Here is a 12,505-nt window from a genome sequence, read left to right on the forward strand (position 1 = left end):
GTAATTCTACTGCGTAACGCGTCTTTGTTATGGCTTTTGAGCCGGGTCATGGACAGGTCATGTGTGCCGTGATGGTTCTACGCTTTGTGTATGGGCTCGTTCTGGCATTGTGGGGGTTTCCTGCGGGCAGCGTTTTGTGGCTGATGTAGCTGTGTGTTTGATTTTATGATGTTGTTTGGTGGTGGGGGGCTGTGCTGGGTATGGTTTGTCGGCAGGGTGTGTTTTGCTATGCGGAGGATGGTGTGTTCTGTCGGATTGTTTGTATAGGACAGGATGTGTGTCGCTGCATGTCGGTTGGTGCTAGTTTTGAGCGCTTTATTCTCTTGTAGGCTTAGTGGTGCTCTCCTTTGGGTGCATTGCATTGGACTTGTAGTGTTACAGGAAAACCGGGGTTGAAGATTTTGCTTGGGAGCACGCCATGGTTGCCATTTGTGTGATGGCTTTACCGTGCCATCGGTATCTGATGCATAAGAACCCGCAGCTGGAACTGTATGAAGACTAGGGAGGAGTTTATTGTAGGTGAAGCTAGTTTATGCAGGTGATTAGACAGCGGGAGTTATGCACTCTGTCTTTTCGGGTCTGTCATTTGTCCTGAAACACATCCTGTGGTAGTGCCAACATATCCGAGGTGTCTGATTTTGTTGCAGCTCCATCGGGGGAATTGTCAGATCGGTGCATGGAAGGAGCAGCTTCTTAGGATAGCTGCTCATTATAAGGTGGATATTCTTGATAACCGCTTAAAGGACAATGTAAAACTATTTTGGAAGGGTAATTTGTGAGATTTGTAGGTCTTGAGGGTTGATCCTCTTGGTTTGAAGTCTGGTGTTCAGGCTGGTGCTCTGACTTTTGAGCAGCCGAAGGAATTGCTCATGTTGTGGCTGGAGCATGATAAAGTGAAGATGGCTGCGGAACCTGAAGCACAGTTGGAGTCGGAAAGGATGTGGTGTCAGACTGAGGAGGCAAAGTTGCCTCTGCAGCAATGTAAGCTGGACTTGATTGCAAGTGGCAATGTGGCTGCTGGTTCGTTTCAGAATTTAGATAACCTGTCGCTGAGATGTGCTGGATACTCTGCAGTTGTTGCTTGGATGTACTGACAGGGAGCCTGAGGTTTCCTTTTATTTGAGTGTCTGGCTGATGCCAAGAAGTTGCTGGGCGACGTGTCGGACAGGAAGCGGCCATCTGGCGATGTGTCGGACAGGAAGCGGCCGTGCGGTTTATTCAGGTTTAAGCTGTTGAACAGTTCTTCAGATTGTGAAGTCTGGATGAAACGGGCGTTTCTATCCGCTGGGATGTCTCTTCTTCTTTTTTTTCATTTTGTGGAGAACATTGTCATTAGAATATCATGTCTGGCAGTTTGTGCAGAAATATGAGAAGCACCGACAGAAAGAGGAGTTGCAAAGACTAAAGGATCGATGTGGAGACCGAGCCGAGGAGAGCAACTCCTCTTACAAGTCTTACAAGTCCAGTTCTGATGACAGTGAAGTGGAGCTGGACCCTAATGTTGAGAGAGACTCTTACAGAACATCGTCTCTGCTAACAAAAAAAGACCTGAAGATCTCTGAGGAAAATGCAAAGTTCTACTCTGAAGATGCATCTGATGATGATGATGATGCAGAGTCCTCAGATAAAGTAAAGTTCATGTATCTCAAAGACAATGAACGTCGAGTCATACTAGAAAAGGGAGGTAAATATGAAGATGATGACAGTGATGATGAGGAAGCTGTCAAGAGGAGAGAGAGAGCAGTCTTGCCCAGCTATGTGCAGGAGCAGAAGGAGCTAAAAGAGAGCTTCCGGAAGTTTGTCGAGGACAGTGATGATGATGATGATGATGGAGGTGAAGATGAAGTAATGTCAAAACTGTTGACCCGGAGGATAAAAACACAGAAAGAGGAGGCGGACTATAAGGAGTGGTTGAAAGGCCAGGCTGAGCTCGAGGGTCCGGAGGAGGTGAAGGACATGAAATACTTGAGAGACTACTGGAAGGACCCCAAGCTGGATTAGAAGGAGCGGTTCCTCAGAGATTACACGCTGAACAAGGGTTACCTTGACGATGAACCGATCCCAACATATAACGAGTTGGTCCGAGATGGTGTGGACGATTCAGAGGACGAAGGAGAGACGTTTTTGGAGCATCAGGAAGTCTTTGAAAGAAGCTACAAGTTCCGCTTTGAGGAGCCTGATGCTCAGAAGATTAAAAGCTACCGCCGAAATATCGCCACGTCCGTATGCTCAAAGGGTGACCGCAGAAAAAGCTGGAAGGGAGAAAGGGAAGAGGGCAAAAGCGGGGCTCTCCATGCTGCAACGGATGGCATACAAGGAGGACTGGCCAGGCGCTCCTTGTTGGCCTGATGAGTTCCACCTCCCACTCTGAAGGAGGAAAAAAAACCACAAGTAAAAAGGGAAACAAACCAAACCCATTAGGGCCGTCACACCCCAAAAAAGTCAAACACACAAACATTCAGTTATTGCAGAAAGCCACAGCTGCAAGTTTAAAATATTCCTGCAAGCTGTCGACTCCAGCAAACAACTACAGCCAATGCAGAAAAGCAAGTTTTGTTGCCTTGATTGATTTTTATTGCTCTGAGTCATTGGCAAAAATATTTCAAAGCAGTCTGAGAAGCCTGCAATCTCTTGCATGACTCATGCGCAGGAGCAAGCTTAAAGGGAGAAGCCATTGATGCAATTGATAAAGCTCCGTATTGACTGGTGATGTATCACGCGCTTGCCTTGTAATTACAACATCAACAACATCTTACCATCTATCTCCCCCGGCATCAGCTCTCTCTCCTGCACAGCAGAGAGAAGACACAATGGAAAATGATTATGAGTCCGTATCGCAGCCGGCATGTGAAATCAGGGTGGGTTTAAGACTGAATTCTCCGGAGAAATACCCAGTGATAATTTGTTTTAGACTACCAATTTAGAACAACATGCATATCATGTCAGCGCTGCTGCATGCTGACAGTAAACTCTAATGGGATTTCACCCAGCGACATATCTCCCTAATTTGCACAATGATACAATATCACACACTCCACCATATCTACACATATAAATATACACACACACACACACATTGCATCTACAATATCCTGAGAGAAGCGCAGTGTTATCGCAGTCTGCGTGGACACAAACATTCACCCACACACAAACATATGGGTGAGTTGCATAAACCTTGCACTCTTTCAAAGAAACACTGATACATTTGAGCTACTTTATAAATCCAAATAATATGAACAGCAGACATTTAGTGCATCTTCTGTGTTGCATTTTCAGTAAAGTGATCCAACAGTGAAATTGACTGTGTTTAGTTTTGCTGACAGCTTCATAAAGTTACATTGTTTATGAAGCCGACAGGGGAGCCATGTAAAAAGCCAAAAAGTGATTTGAATTTTTTACATTTTTCACAACTAATTAAAGCATGCGGGACATTAGCCAAAGCTAGGTTGGAAATATATTTTAACCATAATATGTCAAACAAAATGTAGGAAATTTCAAAGTAGACTGAGGGTCGAAACTTAGCACAAAAAAATAAAGAAATCTCTGTTTGGTCAATTATTTCTCCATGTAATAATACCAGTTGGGGTGGTTTTATAGCATTATTGGAAAGCCTGATTAGTAACCTTTACAATGAGGTATAATATAACACATCTTATTATCGTTCCTGAATTGAGATGTTAATTCATGAATCTCCAAATTAGAGAAAATAAGTCAACATCATCTTGACTGTGTGACTTGTTAACAATGTTAAACTCTTCCTTACAGACTTCACACACATTGTACTCATAAAACATAGCAGTACAGCTGTGTCGGTATGAAGCAAGTAAGAGATACTGCTAACACACAGATACTACACGCCTGCAGGCATCCATAACTTCAAAGGAACAAGATGGCCAAAATGACCTCCACAAGCACTGACTACTGCAGACACAAATTTGCTGCAGGGTGGCTTTTCCTCTCTTTGATGCCATAAAGGAAGAAGAAAAGAAAATACATTAAAAACAAGGCTCTATACAATTAAAAAAAACAGCAATAAAGAGACACTAGTTGAGGCTAAAGTAAGCGTTCAAGCCATGTTTAACCTAATTTTGTTTTCTCGACTTTTTGCTGCAGCTGTATTACTTTGACAAACTAACAACAGCAAACCACCTTAAGTGATGGATAGCTAAGCTCCTTTAAAACGGACCAAACTATGTGCTCAACAATGCAGGAGACGGAAGACACTGTCAATCTGTCTGTGCATCCATCTTCTGCGTAGAGCATAAATGAGCCTCTAGCTATCGATAGAGGAAGAGGAGGAGGGGCGTATGTCACTGAGAAAATCTGCAAAAGTTCTGTTGTGTGTCTAAGTGTGCTGCAGGTGCCACTGATATAATGCTGATGAGGTCATTCCCTCCAGGAACAAAGTTGTGTGATGGTTTGTTTATTGATTTGTTTGCAGCATTGCTCAAAAGGATCAGACTTGCATCAGAATTTATAAACTTTTGACTTGTGATTGATGCAGTAATGCAGGTTCTGATGGCTCGAGTTGAAATAGTTGTGAATTCAGAGAGAAAGTCATATAAATGCTAAACCTTGCGTTTTTTTACATTTCTGTTTCTGTTATACTATTGCATTGTGTACTTCATATATCATTCTGTTTCTTCTGCTTTTATCAGGCAACAGATTTTGAATCTTTTTAATTATCAAAGCAGCGGAGCAGCAAAGAGAAGCGTCATAATTTCCTCCAACAAGACGCTGGCACTCACATTAGCTAATACATAACTTATACAAGGTCATCCTGTGCTGGACAGAAGAGGAAATGCTGTTTTTGTTTATTTGACAGCTGCAGTGGCAGGCGTTCAAATACTTATTCACTGCATGACATTGCCAACACGGCTGAAAAGCAACGCCAAGATGCGGTTGCATTAGGAATTATATTACTTTTAATGTTCTCTGTCTATAAGCACGCCTTTTTTTTTTTTTTTTAAAACCCTTTTGCACTGATATGATTTTTTTTTGTCATGCAGCTTACATGGCACTGTGTTTACCCTCCACAAGATCATCCAGCTATACAAGGGCAACATTTAGATAACAAGGTCCGCACATTAATTGGATATTTTTCATCCAGAATGGATCAGACAGCATGCCATGCAGAGTCTCAGATGATCCATCAGAATGAGCCCATTAACAGTTAATGCCACTCTGTTTGCCTTCACATGGCCAATTTAGCAGCTCGCTGCTTTGTAAGCATGACACACGGGCACATAGGAGAGGTTTGCTGATACCGAACACTGAAACATAGGACCATCAGACTGAAATAGCACCTAAAGACCAACCTGATGAGCACATCTGTCTGTTTTATGTTGTTTATCACTTAGATATTTAAAAGTGTCAATTTTTACTCCTTTACTATTTTCCCGTCCTGTCTCCTTCCCCCCCCTGCTGTTGGACCTAATGATAGCTGACAGTGAACCTGGCTAGAGGGCTTATTAATACTCATGTTGACATGATAGATGCTGTATGGTGGATGGTCTCTCTGCCTCAGAGTCCCGGCCTCAGCCAAAGGAGCGTGTCCTCTGTCTGGCTACTAGTAAATCCAGACCAGCGACTGTCGCAGTGAAACAAGTGAGATCAGTCACAGAGTCACACAGTTTTACATCAGGCAAGGATGTGAAAGCATCTACAGAAGCCCAAGGTCATAAAGAAATGGTGTTCTGTATCCATAAATTGCTTCAAAACAATGAAACGGTCCCATTAGTTATTAAGGAATCTAGTTATGGAACATCATTAAAAGTTCATGGACAAGAAGCTCCTACTGGTGTGAAATGTTCTCTTATCTTTACACAGTAAATCCTTCCTTTGTCATGAATGCTGTTATGCAAACGCCTTTGCCTTCTTTTTTAATAAGTCCCATACAGTTCAAGCTTTTTAAAAGAATAAAATAATTTAAAAAAAAAAAAAAAAAACATAAATAAAAACAGTCCCTAAAATTCTTTTAAACTGTCCGTCTAAGGATTATTTTGAAAAAAATCTCTCAGCGTTTAAGACGTTTTATGGAAGTTTTTTTTTTTTTTTTAACTTCATCATCTTTTATTGGCATTAACGATTTGCTTTATGATTTATGAAGTTATTTTGCCTTTAAGCATCCAGGCGAACACCTACAGTGTACAAGTGTTACTGTCTTTGCTTTATCACACATTTCACATTTGAATAATAAAGGGACGCAAGTAATGTTTAAAAAGGGGGGGGGACATCAATTCCATTATGTTCATTACTCCTGCACCATAACAGCTTTCATGATTGCAGGAGACAGATTTCAAGCCCTTGGGACTTACATGATGCTGACGTATTTGACCACATTTCAGTGCTACTCTGTTCATAAGTCTTTCTGCCGCTCAGATAATTTTGTTTCTGTTTAATTTGACTTTATGAAGATGTGTTATAAGATCTTATTTTTTAGGCACACTAAGTATTTTAATTTTGTAATAAGTTCAGCTAGTATGACCTGAGTGATATATTTTTCTTTTTAAAGAAAAAAAAGAAAAGAAATAATAAACCATGAGAACAAAACTTCCCAGATTAACTTAAATACAGGATAAAAAATACAGCAAATGCTTTTAGCCAAAAAGTAAAAGAAGGGTTACATCGTCCAGTTACATGCTTCCAGTTGTCATTTTCTCAGAAATTCGGAAGTACCCTGCAGAAATCTGGGATAACGATATCAGTTGTGAACACAGCCAACACTTTGCTCAAGCCAGGCAGGGTATTAATGGAAATCAGCCCTGTGGTCAGAAAGTGAATCATTTCTGAAATTATTGGAAGGATTTCACTGAAAACTTTTATTTTTATTTATTTTTTTTTTAGTCTTAAAAGCTGAGGGAAGATATCACAGTCCATGTTTCATGTTTGCCATAATTATTTCCTTATTGGACCGTTTCCAAAACCCTACTTGTCTGAATAAAAAGATACATTTTGACCGTTTTTTGGCTCATGTTAAACTGCCTGCATGCTTTTTACTTAATTGTTTTAGTTTTCTTTTCTTTTATTAGTGTGATTTATTTATTATGTGCTCATGTCTCTATGGTGCATAGATTTTCCCATTATTATTCTTAATTTTGGTCTCTGCTCATCATCTTCTTCTATGTCTTTTTCAAGTACTTTTATTTGGCGGTTTCTGCGTCATCTCTTCCCTGTTCCTTTTCTTCCTCTCTGGTTTGTTCCTTACTGGTTGTGTGTAGGCTATACACACAGCCAAACACTAAAAGATGTCAAAATGTCCTTTCAGGCTGTCAAAGTTTTAGCTTTTATGTCCCATTTAATTTTAAAAAATGGTTTTCTGTGAACACATAACGGAGTTATAAAGCTCCAAAGTGACCTGGGTTTCTCACTTATTTCCGCCACATCCTATTCATTTCAATGGGACCAAAACTCACTGTTTTTTGTGAGTGACATGAACTTTGTCAGACTTTTGAACAGAAAAAGTTGAAGCACACTATTCCTGATCGAAACGCACATTTCGATATGACTTTTGTGAGGGCAGAGTCGAAGCTGCAGGTGCGTTTATGTGCTGAAATCTGAGGTGGAAACTGAATAAATAATAAATCATAAAATAAACGAAAAGCGATAATATTATCTGTGCCTTAATGCTTTCTGTGTATGGACCCATAGTAAATTATATTAAAAAACAGCTATAGCCAGTCTTTATATAATCACTTCATTGAAAAATCAGCCCAACAGATTCTCAAACCAGCTCAAGATCTAAATGAGCAGGATTAGATAGATTAAGATGTGTGAAATGCTAGATAATCATATGTACAGCACACTTCTGTTTTAAACCTCCTTATTGATGATAAGAATAAATAGGTAGTGAGGTAGTGGAAAAGGATGCAGGAATGTTGGTGTGAACATACATCATTTTCCTTCCATTTATTTTCTCAACGCAAAAAGGTTTGAAAGAAAAATGATTTTTCATTCCAAATGTTTTAGGATTCAAGGAGGCGAATGGGAAATTCCCCAATCTGTTTCCATCCTAGGAAGAAGGTACGGCTGTTTTGTCAAATATTACTCAGTCTTTTGACAGTAATGCATTGGTGAAATGCCGGTGGCAAAAATTAGATGCCATCTTTATGAAGTGTTTATTCAGGTACTGGCTTGATTTGTGACTAACTTGGAGTGAGAATAAGTTGGAGTGTAGAGTTGGTGAAGATGGAAAAGCAAATACTGCTGAATGTGAAAGAAAAAGTTGCTTATTTTCAGCAAATTGCTAAAAGTAAACCGTCTCATGAAAGCCACATCAATAAGTTACCTATAAGGGAATTTCTAGCAGGTTTAAACATGGGCTTTAGTTTTCCCTCTTAGAGACTGTAAGTGGTAGAGGTAAAGAGGAAGGGAGAAAGTGATCAATGGAAAATAGCAGACATTTTAGTTTGGTCTCAGAGGTATGTTTTTGTGTACATTCCACTGTTTCACTTATCTTTATCTCACTTAGTCTTTCTGTTTCTACAGGAAAATAAAGATTTTAAAACCATGGATTTTTTGTACCTGGTTGTCACAGTTTACGGTACTGTGCAAAGGTCATGAGAGAGTAATCATTTCTTTAGATTTTTCCAGGAAAATTGGACACATGCAAACTCTGACAGTCTAGTTCAAATAAGGATGAAAGTCAGTAACTGGTATGACCACTTTATCTCCTCGTCTCAGTCCTGGTTGGCCGAGCCTTCTCCAAGCTTCTGGAAGAACATTTCCTAGCTCGTCTTCGGATGTTGGCTTCCTTTTGTTTGATACTTAGTCAAGATGCTGCTTCACTTTTGGCATCTGGGGAGTATTCATCGTTCCATGAGACCTGTTGCCATGGATCAAACTGGGTCATCTTTAGCATTTTTCATGGAAGCAATTAAACAAATGGGAACAAATTTCACCCAGCGGCTATTAACAAAGCCTAAAAATACTATTTAAAATGGGTTCTTTGTTAAATTATATGTTCTATGCACACAAAATACTTTATCTTGATGTTTGTGGCCCTTTTTAGTACTTGAATGACAGAACAGCATTGTGTGGCTTCAGAAAATGTTAAATAAATGAATAAACCAAAAAAAAAAAAAAAAAAAAAAAACATATTCAGAGAATGTTTATGAGAATGTATTAGGATAATTAAAGACTGTTTTACTGTACAAAAATATGAGCTGGGATGATATTTATCACATAATACCATATATACATCTTCCTATAAGAACAGTAACTATATGTACAAGTGCTGAATAAAACAAGAACAGGTCATGAATTATTTATGAATTAATATGGCGTCAAGTGCATGTCTTTGCAATGGTATTCTTGTCCTTTCTGTGTAGATGTGTGTATAATGTGTATATATGTATGTATATATATATATATATATATATATATATATATATATATATATATATATATATATATATGGCTCTGTCCCTCTTTATATGTTTTCTAGCGAGGCACATTTCTACACATTTCACCACATCTGCACATTCTGCAACAGCACCCCAATTTTTCCTCATTTTTTTCCCAACAGTTTATGTGTAACCAATAAAATAATATTAATATGAGATTTATAGAAATATGAAACTTATTTCTTAAGAAGGTTCATAACCCACTGGAATATTGTGGTTTGTTGATGCAGGATCAGCTTTTTTTTTTTTTTTTTTTTTTTTTTTTTTAAAGGAAATGCTATCAGTATATAAAAATGCTGTTGTTAAGGTTTGGTCAGTGCTGATGCCCCTGAGGACAAAAGCTGATGTGTTTACTCAGCAGCCAATGGGCAGGCTCCCAACGCGCCCAGCCGGGGCCGATGTTTGTGAAAATCATTCAAGTAAATTAACAGAAGCAGTGTGAAATATATTCAGTAAGTAAAAAGCACACAACCCTGGATGTGTGTTAATGTGCATTATTATTAATGTGGATTATTACCTGCAATTCACAAATGCTGCAAAGCTTGTGTTCATTTATTCTGAGTGTTATGTTATCGGAACATTATAGGTATTACACTGAAGCCCATAAATTATTCATCCCTACGCCAGATTTGATTAATAGTAAATTCTTCTGACTGTGTACAGCATTAAAAAGTCCTAAAATTTGTTTGGAAAATGAATTAGAGATGTCTATGCTGAGTTATTTCTGATTTCCATTCATTTGTACATATCTTAAGAGAGATTACCATGCTTGCATTTACTCATATGTCTTCTCTCAGGCTAAATTGCCACAGCAAGTAAACACTTCTACTTCATGCTGCCAAGCTGTTTTTAACACATCTGTAATTTTGAATCATTCCTCCTCTGAGATATCCAGAAGAATTTAATGTTCTGCTGTTTCCACAGACTGAATGGGATTCAGGTCAGCAGTGTTTTCTGTTAAGCATTTAGTGAGAATTTTAGCTGTGTGTTTCAAACCGCAAAAACCTCATCAAACTTTGTACCTTTGGAGATGATTGCAGAGTGATGCAGAATCTCTGTGGAGGCATGGACACTTGCTATCCAATATGAGAACAGTTTACTTGCTGTTATGGCTCATAAAAGCCTTTTGACTGATTACTGGAAAATGGCAGGGCTAAGTTTGAACGCAGCAATTTTCATTAACATGTTTTCATCAAACAGAAATATTGCCAAAGACGTCCTGATTTTTCTTTTGTCTAAATCCTGAAGTTACTGATGTCTGCCTGTTAGCTGTTTTCACATCCCTTGAATATTTTGGTTTCAGAATTGATGTAGTCTAAATGTAAAAGTCATTCATTCAACAATAAAATTTTTATTTATGTCCTAAAAAAAAAAACTATTAAAACAATTATGCAATTGCAGTCCAGACTAATCAACTCTGAGCTTGTCTGTCTTCAGGGCAATATCTAAATGCAGCCCATATTTGCTTTTATTGTCTGTTTCTATTGGTATTTGGCATCTTTTTTTCCCTCCATGACTTTGGTTTATGAATAAAAATGACACGATGAGGTGCTGAAAATGATGAGGTGCTCAAAAGTCAATGAAAATAAGTTTTCAGCATATTTGCCTGTTTGGCTGCACGGTGCTAATAGACTGCTGTAAGAGAAATACTGTAAATATATATCAGCGAGTATAAACTTGTATTTTTGTTGCACGTGCTGAACAGAGTATTTATAATTGCTCATGATGTCGACATGCACATATCTGATAAGTAGTGGATGCTTGTGACATCATTTGCTTAATAAACTAATCCTCTGTGCAGTGAAGCTGTGACAGCATGTGTGGATGATCAGCATTGTGCAGCTGCACTGACCTGTCCAAAAAGTTTATTAAGGTAGGCGATGTAGGCTGCGGCCACCGTTGAGCTGTTGCTGAGGCTTCTCTTACTCTTCCGGCTACCATCCTCTCCATCAGGGCCCTTCCCCTTGGCTGTGGAGGACTGTGATTTTGAGCTGTGAAGCGTGCATTTGCATGCCATTGTTTAGAGCTGTCATCATCAAAACCAAGCCAACAAGTTCCCATCCCAGCTTTGCTTAACAAACACACTCAAATGCCTTTTAGGTCTTTCTCTTTAAGATGCATTTTTAGCCTTGCTGAAAAATGACTTCTGAGTCTAAGTGCTGTCAGCTGACATCGCTGGTCGCTCACAAAAGAAAGAAAGGCAGTGTTTCTGAGAGGGACAATTCTGAAGGCTTGTTTTCCACCTTATGAATCATTTGATGATTCTAATTGGGTGCACAACCCTACATAATTCACTCCCCTCGTCTTAATCAATGCTGATTAGAAACAGAGAATGATAATAACCAGAATTTCTTGGAGAGGCTAAGCTGAAGGGCCTTGTTTTTGAATTTCCCCATAGCGGGCGATTTTCCAGCTGCTGCAGCTCTCCCTCCTCGTGGTGACACACTGGGAAAAAAGGAGCCTTGATCAATTTAAAGTGAGCTAGATTTTCTGTCATTGTTATCAATATTTTTCAATTTCTTCAAAACAAAAATAAAAAATCAACAGGCAGGAAATTGGAGGGTTGTAATAAGGATCTTGTTCAGGCTTTTAAGACTGACTGCTGATAAGCAGCAGAGAATTACTTTATCTTGTCAGAGACTAAACTCCCCGAAGATATTACTAAACTGTAGAGCACAAGTGCATCTTTCACTTACTACTATGTGAGAAATTACTAATATTTGGAGCTCTGCAGTGTTGCATCACCAAATTTATAGTTGAAAGAAAGCATAAGATTCTAACATGCATTTTATCATTTTGTTTTTAAACATGTTCTTCTTTACTGACCTGCCGGCAGATGATGGTCTGCTGTCTGGTCCTCCTTTTGCACTTTTCACTGACATCCTGGCTGAAAAACAAACGAAAGACAAGCTACAGATTTTCTAGCTGGACAGAAAATACTACACATATTATTCCCATTTAAATCACAATAAGAACGGGTTTTGAATTCATTATATCCTGTCAACCTCATCAACTGTAAAGTGAAGCCAATGCGAAGGTTTCAGCACCTGCAGTTCCACAAATGGCCACTTGAGGCTTTTAAAGCAAAGAAATCGCCACAG

At 39.0% G+C, this 12,505-nt stretch overlaps 1 protein-coding gene across 1 annotated transcript in view; it reads right to left on the reverse strand.

Moving 5' to 3' along the window:
* The window catches only part of LOC306773874 (calcium-binding protein 5-like), a gene marked incomplete at both ends in the record, with an annotated part of 21,395 nt that extends 9,109 nt beyond the window's left edge, over positions 1 to 12,286 (reverse strand). The window contains 5 exons of the mRNA XM_079263818.1: positions 1,096 to 1,242; positions 2,757 to 2,787; positions 11,257 to 11,395; positions 11,748 to 11,849; positions 12,231 to 12,286. Of these exons, the coding sequence (XP_079119944.1) occupies positions 1,096 to 1,242; positions 2,757 to 2,787; positions 11,257 to 11,395; positions 11,748 to 11,849; positions 12,231 to 12,286 (475 nt within the window). The remainder of the gene's footprint in view (positions 1 to 1,095; positions 1,243 to 2,756; positions 2,788 to 11,256; positions 11,396 to 11,747; positions 11,850 to 12,230) is intronic.
* Between the last annotated feature and the right edge of the window lie 219 nt (positions 12,287 to 12,505).

Source organism: Telmatherina bonti (assembly GCF_933228915.1).
Source record: "Telmatherina bonti genome assembly, chromosome: 3".
Lineage (NCBI taxonomy): Eukaryota > Metazoa > Chordata > Actinopteri > Atheriniformes > Telmatherinidae > Telmatherina > Telmatherina bonti.